At 37.1% G+C, this 17,838-nt stretch overlaps 1 protein-coding gene across 5 annotated transcripts in view; it reads right to left on the bottom strand.

The window, feature by feature from the left end:
* Window positions 1–17,838, bottom strand: part of MEMO1 (mediator of cell motility 1) — a 125,225-nt gene that overhangs the window by 46,362 nt on the left and 61,025 nt on the right. For all 5 annotated transcript variants that reach the window (XR_005028453.2, XM_036903632.2, XM_036903635.2 and 2 more), the window contains exon 2: window positions 15,226–15,307. Coding sequence is in view for 2 of the 5 variants with exons in the window: in XM_036903632.2 (XP_036759527.1) it covers window positions 15,226–15,307 (82 nt within the window). In the remaining 3 variants the exon portion in view is untranslated. The remainder of the gene's footprint in view (window positions 1–15,225; window positions 15,308–17,838) is intronic.

The following is a 17,838-nucleotide window of genomic DNA, read 5'->3' as shown; positions in this document are numbered from 1 at the left end:
AAAACTACAGTAAGCTACCACAAAACACCCACTAAAATAGTTACAATTTAAAAGTGCCCATACCAAGTAAGGTAATGATATTAAATTGAAACTCAATCTATGCTTGTGGAAATGGAAAATGGTTCAAATACTTTGGAAAACAGTTGGCGATTTCTTACAAAGTTAAACATACTCCTACATTATGACCCAGTCATTCAACTCCTAAGGAAAATGAAAAAGCACTATGTCCACACAAAGACTGTACACAAATGTTCATCCCAGCTTTTATTTGAAATAGCCAAAAACTGGAAACATCCAAATGTCCCTCAGAAGGGTAAATGAATAAACTAATTGAGGTTTATCCTTACAATGGAATACTTTTCAGCATTAGAAAGGAGAGTACTTTTGGCACACTCAAAATAACTATGCTAAAAAAATGGTAAAAAAATTACAGAAAGAAATATGCTGAGAGAAGCCAGACAAAAAGAGATCATACTACATGATTCCATTTAAATAACTCTAGGAAATCAAAATTAATCTATAGTGACAGAAAGTAAATCAGTGTATGGGAGGAATGGCAGAGGACTGAAGGTTAGAATTACAAAGGGGCACAAGAAACCTTTTAAGGATGATGAATTTGTTAATTATCTTAATTGTGGTAATAGTTTCACAGGAGGGCACAAATCAAATAGGACACTCTAAATATATGCAGCCATGTGTTAATCATAGCACAATAAAGCTCTATTTTGAAAACGGTTCTCATCTGAACAAGCTTATGATAGGAACTGAGAGAGATTCACATATGTCAATCACAGCAACACAAGATAAGTAGTATGCTAATCAGGAGTTAAGTGATGTATGGGACATACATTTAAGCACACTGAAATCACTGAAGGCTTTATTGGTTAGATTAGTGTTACTCACTTTATCCTTATATCTTTGGCAAAGGAGCCTGTCAAGTTGTCTCAGTATAGCAAGTCTTGCAACCCAGTTCTAAACTTAGCCTGAAGGAAATACAGGTGCTCTATTGCTCAGCACCTTCAGTTTTGCTGCCATCCTACACAGATCTGGATACTCTAGCCTAACCAGGGGCTCTTTGTCTTCTGGTTGTATCACCAATATTTCAGTACCCAAGACCCCAATACTGAATGCTTCAGATTCCTATGTCAATTCAGAAATATGCTATCTTGCCTGGCCATGTGGACCTTAAAAACATGTGATCCATATGGATCTGCCCTGATCTTTCCCAAACCAGAATGACATCTCAGATTTTTGACACAGCTTCGCTCTCTCGGTAGTCACTCATATTCCACCCCTCCAAGTCCCAATCCTTATACGTAAACTAGTCCGTCTTAGATCTTCAGTTAGATCAGACTTCAGTTCCTATTTTCCATTCTTGAATTTAGAGGTCCTTACCCCCATCCACACTCTATTCTCTAAATCAACCTTTCTTTCTAGTCTGTGAGTCTCCCCTGGTTTTATCAATCCTATTCCTATTTCCAAGCTCAGGTCTGAAAAGACAGAAAATCTTCTTAAAAATATTGGATTCTGGAAGTATGGACAGGACAGAAATAGTAAGAGTAGAAGGTAATAAGGGCACGAAAGAAGGGCATAAAAGTTGAAGAAAGAACATGAGGAAATGTCCAAGTATATGATGTAGATGAGAAAATATGAGACTACCCTGAGTGCAACAAGAGAATAATGCTAAACCACAGTCAATCTGAAGAGTCTGGGCTTGATAAAACAAGTTACCTGTATGCTCATGAGCAGAGGAGTGGCAATATGAAACTGTTATTAGCCTAATACTGAACAACATGAGCACAAAGGACAGATCAGAGGTAGGAGGTGGTAAATGAAGCTCTCTTGGAAATTGTGGCATGAGGTAATAATGTCATGGTCTAGAATGGTATCAGTGAGAAATGAGAAATGAATGCTCTAGAGTTGAAAAAGAAAAACTGACATAGCCTAGTGACCAAGTAAGTATATTCAGAAGTGGACAATTGTGATAATGGGAATAACTAACATTTACTGAGAGTTTATTATGTGTCAGGCACTCATCTGTGCAATACAGAGCATTAACTCATTTAATCCTCACACAAACCCTATGAGATAAGAATTATTACTTTTCTCATTTTTTGGATGAAGAAACTAAAGTAGAAAGGTTAAGAAACTTGCTCAAGGTCATGCCAGGATTTAAAGCCCATAGTAAGAGCTCCAGAACCCATTCTTAATCACTGCAGGAGAACTTTACACATTTGAAGGAAGACAGGAAGGAGTATGAAAAGCAATAACCCTAAAAGCTAGAAGAATCCTTACAGAATCATATATCCTGTAAGACTGCAGAGAAGGGTAATAGTTCAAAAACATGATTAACTGAGATAAATTAAGTATGTTGTATAAGACAACTCAATTATCATGGTTTCAGGCCTTTCTGAAGTTGACAGCTTAAAAGCCTGCTTGAAGTAAAGGTTAAAAAGTTGCAAAAAGAAAGGGAGAGTATTAACGTGGATAGAGAATACACTGCAGAGTATCTTTTGAAATAATCATTAAGTGTACTCTCTCTCTTCACTCCTATCATGAGAAACTACTTCATGTAAGGACAATGACTATAGTCAAAGAAGAGAATTTCTAATACTTTCCATTACGCTGGCCCAGATACATGGTAATGAAAAAAGCCAGAATAATGATCAACAAATATCACCACTCATCTCTAACCTGTTCCTAAACCCTTCTCTTGCTAAAAGAATCTATGATTCTACATGTATGTGGAAACACAGTTTCATCAAGGGATCACTCACAATAAAGGAGGCTTTATTAAGTGAACATCAAAGGAATTTTTCTTTTGTGCATAACAGAACAATGAAAATTTGAGCTCAGTAGATATTTAAATATACATCATAATATGTGTATCCTAGTCATTTTCCTAAAAGCTCTTAAAATCCTTAATGCAAAGTCATTCCTGCTAGCTTTTCCAGGTCACTCTGATTCCCAATGTAACTTCTCATGAAGGCAAATGCAAAATTACCCCTTAATATCTGTAATTCGTCATTAGCTACGACCATGCCTCTAAATACTGATCCTTCTTTTAACAGAGTACCTTTGTTTCTCCTTTTATGCTACATAGTAAACTCCTTACATCAGCAGGTCCAGCCCCTAACTCTCCAGAATTTCTGTGCCCCACACAGAGTTGCAATCAAATAAGGACGCAAGGCGACTGTCTATGATCATTTACTGGTTAAGTGACAACTTCCTACACAGCAGCCTTGCAGAGTAGGTATAATTTAAATTCCTAGGTGAGGAAAATTGCCAATTACTACATAATATGGACTTTCACTTGTTCATTCTGAGCCCTTCAAGGTTATACGTGAATAGTATAAACTGTGAATGCCAAAAGTATACCACACATTCTCGGAAAGGCTTTTCATCAAAGAGGATAAGAAAACAACAAAAGGACATTTACTTGGATTCAACAAAGTCTGGCTCCCCTGTCCTAGTTCTACTTAATAGCAGCAAAAATGAAAAATAGAAAGATTGGACAAGATAAAACAAGATGTCCTGCAGCAATAATAATAAAAAAAAGATCTACTTAAGCTATGATCTAGAAAGCTATAAACTAAAATTTAAAATACCTCTGAACATATAGGATAAACCTTTAATGACAATTAACCCTAAATAGTTTGCAGAAGCAAAAGCCACACTGCCTTTTTCTATTTTCTTTCTCTGCACCTAGCCTTTTATTCTTTTCTTTCAAATGCACGCTCAGTGATTCTCAAGATCCCTGCTTCAATAAAAAATATGAGATGATTATATCCAAAAAAATGTCCAGATTATTACATAGTCATTATTCAGAATATTTTATTTTTATAAAATGCCATCTCACAAATACTAAATAACAACACTATGAGCTAAGGAAAGTTATCAGTGTTATTCAAGCCAAATAAGAATAAACTAACCAGTGTTGAATATCTTGATGTTTTTAATGGCAAAAAATATAAGATCAAGGATAATGCCATGAATAGCCAACTGCTTAATGTAAAAAAGGGTTAGAAATAAACAAGTTACATACCTCCAATAACTTAAATTAACTGTATCATTTATGAAGATTCATTATCTCATGATATACACTTGTAGAGCTCTACAGGTACACTTCACTATATATAAACTAGTATTGTCTATAAACATTTCTTAGCTTTTAAAATTTATTAAGTAGTTTTTATATTAAAATAACACATGTACACAGTAGAAAAGTCAAACAATAAAGAAGAATCACAGTGAAAAGTTGAAGTATCCTTTACTCCCTACTATGCCTATGAGGTTACTGCTAACAAATCAAACTATTTTAGATGTATGAGAGGGGCTTCAATATTCATAGTATCTGCTTTAGAGTAAAAATTATTTTATCATAACAATTTTGGTATCAAGATATTTGACAATCATGGTAGGAAGGTTTTTGGAACTCCTAGTTCAGGAAATCATTTCGATATATATACTGGTGCTCCTGGGGATATATATCATTTCAATATACATACTCCAGTCTGCTGCACCTTAAGAGAAATAAGGTAGTTCCATATTCAACCACAATGATATTTTTAATCAAAATAAATTATTATGAATCTCCCAAATGTGCTTACCTATGCAATATAGATTAGAATTCATTTAGAGTGATCAATAGTTGGGTTGATGAGTCAATATTTATTCTAACAATGACACCATTCTATTTAATCCACATCAATATGAAAACAAGTAATCTATACAAGCACTTTAAAAAGTGCTATGTAGATTCTGAGCTTCTTTTTTTAAGGTTTCTCCTTATATGATTTATGCCTATGAAGGCAACATCTAAGAAAAGCTGGTCCCAAAGAGATAGAATTTATAAAATTTAAAGTGTGTTTTTGGTAGACTTGAAATAAATTTCGTAAACTGGATTTGAAATAAAAATAGAAATTTAGAATTCTTAAGTTTTCTAAATACTAGATAAGCATGCTCTTACAATGACCTTTTTGCGCTTATGTAACAGCATTATTTGTTGTTGCATATCTACTTCAAAAAAAGGTAACACTGGGGAGCCAAGATGGCGGTGTGAGTAGAGCAGCGGAAATCTCCTCCCAAAACCATATATATTTTTGAAAATACAACAAATACAACTATTCTGAAAAGAGAGACCAGAAAACACAGGACAAGAGCCAGACTACATCTACACCTGAGAGAACCCAGCGCCTCATGAAGGGGGTAAGATACCAGCCGTGGCCTGTCGGGACCCGAGCACCCCTCACCCAGCTCCCAGCGGGAGGAGAGGAGACAGAGCGGGGAGGGAGAGGGAGCCCAGGACTGCTAAATACCCAGCCCTAGCCATCCGCACCAGAACGCAGACACACAGTGCGTGGTGTGCTGGATACTAGGGAAACAGGACAGTAAGGCCTCTGAGTGGGTTCCCGCAGCCAGCACCCCTGGGACAAAAGAAAAGCGAGTGATCTTTGAAAATCTTAAAGGGACAGGGGCCTCACAGATGGATGGAAGCGCCCTGGCGGAATTATCCCAGTAACTGGGAATCCCAGGGAACTCTGGGTGCCCCAACCCCCTGGGCAGCAGCGCAGCTCCGAGGCCCCTCACAGTGATAAACAGCCTCCCGCCCATTCCCCCTCTGACGCAACTCCACCATAGCGGCAGCAGCCACACCCAGAACAACCGAGCAGAGCTTCTTCCACAGCGGACAGGCAAGAATCAGACAACCCGTCTGTGCGCACCTGCCCAGCACAAGCTGCTAGGGGTCGCTGCTCTCCCAGCAGAGGAAGGAGACAACTAGCAAGAAGGGACATTCTCCCAGCCAACACACACACCAGCTTCCCATAACTACCTCTACTGCCATGAAAAGGCAGAAGAATTTGATCCAGACCAAAATCACAGAGTCAACCCCTAAGAAGGAGATAGACCTAACCAATCTTCCCGAAAAAGAATTCAAAACAAAGGTCATAACCATGCTGATGGATCTTCAGAGAAATATGCAAGAGCTAAGGGATGAAGTCTGGAAGGAGACTACAAAAATGAAACAATTTCTGGAAGGACTTAAGAGTAGACTGGATGAGGTGCAAGAGGCTGGAAATGGAATAGAACTCAGAGAACAGGAATACAGAGAAGCTGACGCAGAGAGAGATAAAAGGACCTCCTGAAATGAAACAATATTAAGAGAACTGTGTTACCAATCAAAAAGGAACAATATCCGCATTATAGGAGTACCAGAAGAAGAGAGAGAAAAAGTGACAGAAAGTGTATTTGAAGAAATAATTGCTGAAAACTTCCCCAAACTGGGGGAGGAAATAATCGATCAGACCACGGAGGCACACAAAACTCCCAACACAAGGGCCCCAAGGAGGACAACACCAAGACACATAATAATTAAAATGGCAAAGATCAAGGACAAGGACAGAGTTTTAAAGGCAGCTTGAGAGAGGAAAAAGGTCACCTACAAAGGAAAACCCATCAGGCTATCATCAGACTTCTCAACAGAAACCTTAAAGGACAGAAGAGTATGGCATAATATATTTAATGCAATGAAACAGAAGGGCCTTGAACCAAGGCACAACAGGAACACAGAGAATACTGTATCCAGGATGGTTATCATTTAAATAAGGAGGGATTAAACAATTCCCAGAAAAGCAAATGATGAGGGAATTTGTCTCCCACAAACCACCTCTACAGGGTATTTTAGAGGGACTGCTCTAGATGGGAGCACTCCTAAGGCTAAAATAAACACATGTCACCATAGAAAATAAAATCACAGCAAAGAAGGCAGACCAACCAAATACTAACTAAAGGCAAAAAATAAAATCAACTACCCATAGAAGCAGTTAAAGGAAACACAAAAGAGCACAGAATAAAACAACCAACATATAAAAAAAGGAGGAGCAGGAATAAGGAGGGGGAGAAATAAAGAATCACCAGACAGTGTTTATAACAGTTCAATAAGTGAGTTAAGTTAGACAGTAAGATACTAAAGAAGCTAACCTTGAACCTTTGGTAACCACAAATCTAAAGCCAGCAATGGCAGGAAGTACATATCTTTCAATAATCACCCTAAATGTAAATGGACTGAATGCACCAATCAAAAGACACAGAGTAATAGAATGGATAAAAAAGCAAGACCCACTTATATGCTCCTCAAACCCAAAGTCATGCACAGACTAAAAGTCAAGGGATGGAAAAAGATATTTCATGTAAACAACAGGGGGGAAAAAAGCAGGTGTTGCAGTACTAGTATCAGACAAAATAGACTTCAAAATAAAGTAAGTAACAAGAGATAAAGAAGGACACTACATAATGATAAAGGGCTCAGTCCAACAAGAGGATATAACCATTCTAAATATATATGCACCCAACACAGGAGCCCCAGCATATGTGAAACAAATACTAACAGAACTAAAGGAGGAAAGAGAATGCAATGCATTCATTTTAGGAGACTTCAACATGCCACTCACTCCAAAGGATAGATCCACTGGACAGAAAATAAGGAAGGACACGGAGGCACCAAACAACACACTATAACAGCTGGACCTAATAGACATCTATGGAACTCTACATCCAAAAGCAGGATACACATTCTTCTCAAGTGGACATGGAATATTCTCCAGAATAGACCGCATACTAGCCCACAAAAAGAGCCTCAGTAAATTCAAAAAGATTGAAATTCTACCAACCAGCTTCTCAGACCACAGAGGTATAAAACTAGAACTAAATTGTACAAAGAAAACAAAAAGGCCCACAAACACATGGAGCCTTAACTACATGCCCCTAAATAATCTATGGATCAATGACCAAATTAAAACAGAGATCAAACAATATATGGAGACAAATGACAACGACAGAATAAAGCCCCAACTTCTGTGGGATGCAGCAAAGCCAGTTCTAAGAGGAAAGTATATAGCAATCCAGGCTTATTTAAAGAAGGAAGAACAATCCCAAATGAACAATCTAAAGTCACAATTATTGAAACTGGAAAAAGAAGATAAAATGAGGCCCAAAGTCAGCAGAAGGAAGGACATAATAAAGATCAGAGAAGAAATAAATAAAATTGAGAATAATAAAATAGTAGAAAAAAATCAATGAAACCAAGAGCTGGTTCTTTGAGAAAATAAACAAGATAGATAAGCCCCTAGCCAGGCTTATTAAGAGAAAAAGAGAATCTACACACATCAACAGAATCAGAAATGAGAAAGGAAAAATCACAACGGACCCCACAGAAATACAAAGAATTATTAGAGAATACTATGAAAATCTATATTCCAACAAGCTGGAAAACCTAGAAAAAATGGACAACTTCCTAGAAAAATACAACCTTCCAAGACTGACCAAGAAAGAAACACAAAATCTAAACAGACCAATTACCAGCAAAGAAATAGAAGTGGTAATCAAAAAACTACCCAAGAGCAAAACCCCCGGGCCAGAAGGATTTACTACGGAATTTTATCAGACATACAGAGAAGACATAATACCCATTCTCCTTAAAGTTTTCCAAAAAATAGAAGAGGAGGGAATACTTCCAAACTCATTCGATGAAGCCAGCATCACTCTAATACCAAAACCAGGCAAAGACCCCACCAAAAAAGAAAACTACAGACCAATATCCCTGATGAACATAGATGCAAAAATACTCAACAAAATATTAGCAAACCGAATTCAAAAATATATCAAAAGGATCAATCATACCCCATGACCAAGTGGGATTCATCTCAGGGATACAAGGATGGTACAACATTCGAAAATCCATCAACATCATCCACCATATAAACAAAAAGAAGGACAAAAACCATATGATCATTTCCACAGATGCTGAAAAAGCATTTGAAAAAATTCAACATCCATTCATGTTAAAAACTCTCAGTAAAATGGGTATAGAGGGCAAGTACCTCAACATAATAAAGGCCATATATGATAAACCCACAGCTAACATCATACTGAACAGCGAAAAGCTGAAATCTTTTCCTCTGAGATCAGGAACAAGACAGGGATGCCCACTCTCCCCAATGTTATTTAACATAGTACTGGAGGTCCTAGCCACAGCAATTAGACAAAACAAAGAAATACAAGGAATTCAGATTGGTAAAGAAGAAGTTAAACTGTCACTATTTGCAGAACACATAACACTGTACATAAAAAACTCTAAAGACTCCACTCCAAAACTACTAGAACTGATAGCGGAATACAGCAAAGTTGCAGAATAGAAAATTAACACAGAGAAATCTGTGGCTTTCCTGTACACTAACAATGAACCAATAGAAAGAGAAATCAGGAAACAATTCCATTCACAATTGCATCAAAAAGAATAAAATACCTAGGAATAAACCTAACCAAAGAAGTGAAAGACCTATACCCTGAAAACTATAAGACACTCTTAAGATAAATTAAAGAGGACACTAACAAAAGGAAACTCATCCCATGCTCTTGGCTAGGAAGAATTAATATTGTCAAAATGGCCATCCTGCCCAAAGCAATATACAGATTTGATGCAATCCCTATTAAATTACCAGCAGCATTCTTCAACAAACTGGAACAAATAGTTCAAAAATTCATGTGGAAACACCAAAGACCCTGAATAGCCGAAGCAATCCTGAGAAGGAAGAATAAAAGTGGGGGGGGGGGCGGGGATCTCACTCCCCAACTTCAAGCTCTACTACAAAGCCACAGTAATCAAGACAATTTGGTACTGGGATAAGAACAGAGCCACAGACCAGTGGAACAGAATAGAGACTCCAGACATTAACCCAAACATATATGGTCAATTAATATATGAAAAAGGAGCCATGGACATACAATGGGGAAATGACAGTCCCTTCAACAGACGGTGCTGGCAAAACTGGACAGCTACATGTAAGAGAATGAAACTGGATCACTGTCTAACCCCATACACAAAAGTAAATTTGAAATGGATCAAAGACCTGAATGTAAGTCATGAAACCATAAAACTCTTAGAAAAAAACATAGGCAAAAATCTCTTGGACATAAACATGAGTGACTTCTTCATGAACATATCTCCCCAGGCAAGGGAAACAAAAGCAGAAATGAACAAGTGGGATTATATCAAGCTGAAAAGCTTCTGTACAGCAAAGGACACCATCAATAGAACAAAAAGGTACCCTACAGTATGGGAGAATATATTCATAAATGACAGGTCCAATATAGGGTTGACATCCAAAATATGTAAAGAGCTCAGGCACCTCAACAAACAAAAAGCAAATAATCCAATTAAAAAATGGGCAGAGGAGCTGAAGAGACAGTTCTCCAAAGAAGAAATTCAGATGGCCAACAGACACATGAAAAGATGCTCCACATCGCTAGTCATCAGAGAAATGCAAATTAAAATCACAATGAGACATCACCTCACTCCAGTAAGGATAGCCACCATCCAAAAGACAAACAACAATAAATGTTGGCGAGGCTGTGGAGAAAGGGCAACCCTCCTACACTGCTGGTGGGAATATAAATTAGTTCAACCACTGTGGAAAGCAATATGGAGGTTCCTCAAAAAGCTCAAAATAGAAACACCATTTGACCCAGGAATTCCACTTGTAGGAATTTACCCTAAGAATGCAGCACTCCAGTTTGAAAAAGACAGATGCACCCCTATGTTTATCGCAGCACTATTTACAATAGCCAAGAAATGGAAGCAACCTAAGTGTCCATCAGTAGATGAGTGGATAAAGAAGATGTGGTACATATACACAATGGAATATTATTCAGCCATAAGAAGAAAACAAATCCTACCTTTCGCAACAACATGGATGGAGCTAGAGGGTATTATGCTCAGTGAAATAAGCCAGGCGGAGAAAGACAAATATCAAATGATTTCATTCATATGTGGAGTATAAGAACAAAGAAAAACTGAAGAAATAAAACAGCAGCAGAATCACAGAACCCAAGAATGGACTAACAGTTACCAAAGGGAAAGGGACTGGAGAGAATGGGAGGGTAGGGAGGGATAAGGGCGGGGAAAAAGAAAGGGGGTATTACGATTAGCATGTATAATGTGGTGGGGGGCAGTGCAACACAGTGAAGACAAGTAGTGATTCTACAGCATCTTACTACGCTGATGGACAGTGACTATAATGGGGTTTGTGGGGGGGACTTCGTGAAGGGGGGACCCTAGTAAACATAATGTTCTTCATGTAATTGTAGATTAATGATAACAAAAAAAAATGTAACACTGAAAAGAAAAATAATTACTTCTGGAAACTATAATAAGATAAACCTGACTGTATTCAAAGTTTCCACATGTTAACAAAATGGAAATGACCTACATGCATAAACACAATTTCAAAGTCAGTATATAGCAGAAACATGAACACCACAGCCAAAACTATTTTCAAAAATTCATTTTAAAATCTAAAGTAACTTGGGAATCTTTTACAAATCAATGTATTTGTAACTTAAGAGTCAAACATTTCACTTCCCAGGCCACTACCAACAATTTTAATTTAAAACTAACTACAAGAAAGAACAAGTCAAACTACATTTTCATAAAAACTAACCTCAACTTAATTATATGTTGATACAGCTCAACTTCTACATTTAGAACAAGTTTTAACTAGGAAGGTAGCATACCATAACAGCCAAATATATCAGCAAAGTAATGGGAATGAGAAAAGAACCTGTATCAGGAATTACTATAAAGAGATGATTATTAATCCTTTGTTTCTCATCCAATCAAGGATCTCACTTATGCAAATTTCCTCTCTTCTCCAAAAATCCCTATCTTGTTTTTCTTTCTCCATTGGATCAACATTATAAATAACATCTCCCACCTTAAATAAAAATCCTCCCCTGACACCATATTCCCATTGCCCTACTTCTTTGATTTATAGCAAAATCTCTCAAAAAAAAGAAAAAAACTATCCACACTCACTGTCATCATTGCCCTCTGTGATTCTTTCTTGAACCCACTGCAATCTCGTTTTCATCCTCATGTTGCTCTTATCAAGATCACCAGTGAGCAAAATCCAACTGTCAATTCTCAGTCCTCATCTTATTAAACCTACTAGCGGAATTTTACACAGATGATTATTTTTTTTACCGACATATGTGTTATCCTTTTGCCTCCCAGACACCACTCACTTTTGGTTTTCCTCCTTCCTTTCTGGTCTGCCTTCATTATCTTCTTTGGAAATGCTCACCTTCATCCTGACCTCTAAAGTTGTCTTGCCTAAGGGCTTAGTCCTTGAACCTTTTATCTTCATCTTTATTGTATTCCCTAGGCAATAACAGCCTGTTTAGACTTGAAGTGTGATATATACACCAGCACTGCCTGGCCTTTCTTTCCTGTACTCCAGATTCACATATCTAGCTGTCCATTTGAAATCTTCACTTGGACAGCTAATAGGAATCTCAACATTAACATGCTCAAAATAAAATTCTAGATCTACACATATATTTCAAAATCTACTCCCTACCTCCACCTTGTTCACCTCTTACCAGTATGAAAGCAACTCCATCTTCCAATTTCCCATGCCAAAAACTTAAGAGTCATTCTTGACTATTCACCTATTTTATTGGTCCTACCTTTGAATTATATCCAGAATACACTGCTTCTCACAACCTCCACCACTAGCCACCAGTCAAAGTCACTACATCACCTCTCTTTTCAGCATAATTATTAATAAGCCTCCTAAACTGCACTACCTGTTCCCATAAAACAGAATGCCCATACAGCAGCAAGAATAATCCTTTTCAAACCTAAGTCACATCAAGTCACTTTTCTGCTCAAAACTTCTCATGACTTGACATATTCACTTGGAATAAAAAAACCAGTTTTAGTAATGGTCTACAAAGTCTCTCCATGATCTAGCTCCTGCTACCTACCTCATCCACTACTCTTTCCCTTGCACATACATGCCACTCCAGCTACACTGTGCTCTTTGCTTTCCTCAAACTCACTAAGGATATCCTGCCCCAGAGTCTTTGCGCTTGCTGTTCCTCAACCTGAAGCCCTCTTTCCCTGGGTATCTGCCACACATCTGGAGGCTATAAAGGTTCTCAGGCAATGTTAAGCCAGAGGACACCATCTTTGTACTCTCCCTCAGCCTCGCTACAAGTCACTGGTACCTCCCAGAAAGGAGATCATACACTCATCCGAAGTCCCAGTTTTTGTAACCGTTACCCAGAGGACACTTTCAGATTGCCTGGGTAGGACTGCCACAGGACTGCATATTTTAAAAGCTGCTATCTGAGCTGTAACTCAGCCTGAAACCAGGTGCTGACTAATCCCTCCCTCTGGGACAGACAGGTCTTGACACATCGTCAATAACTGGGTCCTATCAAGAATAAATCAGGATACCCAGACAATCAGAAGAGTTCATGAAACCAAGTACTAGGGAAGGTTGAAAGATAAGGTCCATCCACCCAAGTCCATTCCTTCAAGATTAGGAGAGGTGGCTGCTTCACCTGATACAAAGAAAAAACAAAGACAGTCAAGCAAGATGAGCAACAAAGGAATATCTTCCAAATGAAAGAACAAGATAAAACCTCAGAAAAAAACTTAATGAAACAAGCAGTACTAAGAACACCAGGCAGTTAGCCTGGTACACAGCCTGAGTGACTAATAACCAATAGTAAGGCATTGTGCTAAAAGGTTTTATAAAGATTAGTTCATTTAATCATGAAAAAAAACTGTATGGAGGTACTATTATTATTCCAATTTTACTACTGAGACAAAGGCGTAAGAGATTAAATAACTTGTATGTCACACAGCTTTTAAGAGGTACAGTCAGCCTCCCGTATCTATTAAATGAGATTGTTAGATCACACAAATGGAGTATTTAACAAAATGTTTGCATATAAAATTCCTAACATTTATGGAATACTTATTATGTGTCAAACATTAATGCAGGTTCTTTATATGTATTTACTCATTTAATTCCCATATTGTTTAAGTTGTTGCCATTATTTCTTTTTAATTGGAATATAGTTGATATACAATACTATATTGGCTTCTCATTACAACACAGTGATTCAGTAATTATACACATTATTAAATATTCACCATAGTTAAGTGTAGTTACCCCCTTATCATACCAAGATATTATAATATCACTGGTTATATTTTCTATGCTGTACTTCCATTCCAGGGATTAATTTATAATTTGAAGTTTGTACCTCTTACATCCCTACTCACCTATTATATCCATCTTCCCACCTCCCTCCCCTATGGTAACCAATAGTCTATTGTCAGTACTTATGGGTCTATTTCTTTTTACTTGTTTGTTTTGTTTTTTAGATGCCACATATAAATGAAATCATATAGTATTTATCTTTCTGTCTCACTCATTTCACTTAGCATGATACCCTCTAGGGCATGCACATTATTGCAAATGGCAAGGTTTCCTTCTTTTTTATGGCTGAGTAATGCTCCATTGTGTATATGTACTACATCTTCTTTATGCATTCATTTATCAGTGGGCACTAGGGTTGCTTCCATATCTTGGCTACTGTAAATAATGCTGCAATAAACATAGGTGTGTGTAGATCTTTTGTCACTATTATTTTCACTATTATTTATCAGAACACCAAAAATAACTCAACAGAAGTTACATAAAAGATGCTACTGAGAGATAAATAACACAAACTCCAAAATTTATGCTTCTCAGAAAAGTGTTAACATATGTCTTAAAACAATGCGTTTGAAGATTAGAACTGGAAACCAAATCAAAGTCAGCTGAATTCATATCATATATAAACATATCATTAACTGTGTGTTTGCTACCTTATAGTTCTAAAAAGCCCTCTAACATTCAAAGACAAAATAGTCGCAGATTTATTTTAAAAAATCAACCCCTCCCCCAAAAATCTGGTTGCTACTCCATATTGCACCGTATTCTGGTTAATGCATTTTTTTCATTATAAGTAAAAAATTGTCTAGATCAAAATATATCTATTTAACGTTTAAAATAGAACTTATTCATTTATACCAATCTGAAATCACTATGTTTACATACTGTAAACAACCCTCTGCTTTAAAAGTCAGTTTTATTAACAAAAATAAATTTTAAATCACTGCATCTAACAAAACAAAGTAGCCAATTCCTTTCTCCTTGAGTTAAAGTGAAAGCCACAGGAATTATGAAAAACTGCTTCATATAATTTCTTTGGCTCAACATAGCATTTGGTTTTTAACTTTTAGTTGAAATTGTAGATACCCATTTCTTTATTAATAATTAGCATATGAAAGATTCTGGGTAAAGGGTAAAGACCCTTAAAACTTACGGTGCAATAATGGCTCTAGCAGGTCTTTTTGTAGACTGTACTTGTGAGAGCCAACCTTCTAGCTGTGCGTTCAGCTGCGGTCCTATAAAAAGAGAAGAGGGAAATTGGAGTCAGCAAAGCAACGTACTATAGATAACCAAATGTGACACAAAGTCCTCACTGAACATATTTGGAACTAAAATAGCTTACTGGGCAGTGGGATCATCAGTTTGGATGTTAATGTTTGGAACCTAACCAACTACTAAGCAAGTCAAATGATCAGACCAAGTACTTATTAAATAAAATTTGCTTTTTTCCATTTACTTATTTATTTACAATAGTCTTCATTCCAGAACAACACAATCTACAATTTGAGGCACTGCCTAAAAAAACTAAAACGAGAAGCAGAAGACCATTAGTATATGCAAAGAATCAAGTGAATATTTTTTAGAGCATCAAAACCTGCTATAATCACTGAAATCACATCCACAGAATGATCGCTCCCACATCCAGAGACTTTTTCTTCCATCCACTCCAGCTCCCTACTCCCACGATCATATCAATAACCGGTAACTACACCACCTCAAAAACCTCTATTTCAAGCATCTCACTCTCTCTCCACTTCCTTTCTTTCTAGTTCGCTCCTAGAAATCTGTCGACGCCAACAGATTTGGAGTCACTTTTACCACTGTCCTTCATCCTCTCTTCTTCCCTTCGTATCCAGCCTGAGACTTGATCCATCACTCTAAGCACCCCTGTGCCTATGGCCTCACTTCTTTGCTCCTCTCTTCCTCCATCATAATCAAGTCATAGTTAAAGCCAACCTTCCACTTAAACCAGTGCCTCTCCCTGAACAGCTGAATGAGACTAAGAAACATAATCATACTTACTTTGAAATTATACCTATAACTTTCAACAGACACTTAGCAAAGTTCAGAAATCATACCACATTAATCTAGTGAATGTGCTCTCCCATCTTTAGAACAGTATGCTAGACAGCTTCTCTTTTCAACTTAAACCTTCATCTCCTTCTCTCTCTCAGAAGATGATTATGCTTTTCATTTTGTCAAGGAAAAACAATCTGAAGCAGGATGACCAACCATCTGGTTTACCTGGATTTTCCCAGTTTTAACATTGGAAGTACTGCATCCTGGAAAACCTCTCAGCCCCAGGCAATTTTGAATGATTGTCACCCTAAATTCAGAGAAGTACTTCCTCTTTCCCATCACTTATTCTGTTTTCCCTCCTGTGTGAACAAATTGTCCTTGCTCCTGTCAAAAGCCAAAGAAATTACTGACAGACTCCCCCTGTGATTTTCTTACTCAAGGACCCTGCTCCTACAACTGCCTCTGTCTCCTGCACTAACTTGTCCCTTTTTACTAGATCATCAGCATGCAAATAAATGATACTAGCTGACTGATTTCCCCTCAACTACCACCCCATTTTTCTGGCACCCTTTTTCTCCAGCTCTCTTTTTAAACTTTTAATCATAAAATACTTAAATATTACAAAAGAATCTAGATAATAATATAACACCCATGCACCACTATCCAAATAAATCTTAACATTCTCTTATTTACACTTCAGATTTTCCTCTATTTAGAAATAAAATATTAAAGCCACCATTGAATATCTTGCTGACTCCATTATATACCTCCCTCCTTAGAGGTAAACACTTCCTGATTTTGGTACTTTTTTGGTAAATACTTTCACTAATATATGTATCCATAAATGATATGTGGTATTGTTCTGCATTTTTAATGTTATAAAAATATACTATATGTATTATTCTGCAACTTGTTTTAGTCACTCAACATTATGTTTAACAATTATATGTGTTGATATATATATATATATAGCCCTAGTTCATTCACTTCCAATGCTGTATAGTATTGTACTGTATGACAAAATTTGTCAATTCATTCTCTTATTCACAGACATTTTGGTTGTTTTCATTGTTTCGCTGTTAATATAAAAGGCTACAAGTCTCTTATAAATGTGTGTTAAGAGTTTCTCTGGGATTGATCTAAAAATAAAAGTACTGGATCATAGGGTACGCACATCTTCAACTATACTAGAACCCTGCTAAACTGCCCACTTAGCAGACAGATCAATTTACCCATCAGTGTGGGGGCAAATAAAAATAAGAGGTTTGATTCTCTGTTAAAAATAAGGCAAGAGACACCCCCCACACACACTTTTCTTACAGCATTGTCTCCAGAAAACTTGTAAATTCTTTCTCTTTCCCTTTGAAATCTATGAAAAACCTTTTAGAAGCTAAATAAGCCTTTACCCAGCAAGTCAGGACTGTCTTTCCCAAGGACCTGGTAGGCATCTCCTTGAAATGGGATCATCAAGGGAGACAGGGCTCCTTTCTGCCAGTTTCTGTTGGAAGACAGGAGCCTAACTTTAGCTGGCCATCTAGCTCCAAGTTGCAAAATTAACTCTGGTCATAAAGATACAAGGATTTTTTGAGCCAATTAGTTAATACATACAATTACCCCAATTACCAAGCGAATTTAGGATGAACTGTGTGTGGCAAATATTGTTAACAAGTCCTCTTGAGAACAACTTACAGTTTATCTTGAGAACACATATGTAAAGGGTTGTTATATGCTTGGCTGTAAAAAAGGG

This window comes from Manis pentadactyla, chromosome 2, assembly GCF_030020395.1.
Source record: "Manis pentadactyla isolate mManPen7 chromosome 2, mManPen7.hap1, whole genome shotgun sequence".
Taxonomy (NCBI): domain Eukaryota; kingdom Metazoa; phylum Chordata; class Mammalia; order Pholidota; family Manidae; genus Manis; species Manis pentadactyla.
Note: the sequence above shows the minus strand (reverse complement) of the source record. Positions and strands in the feature narration are given on the sequence as shown.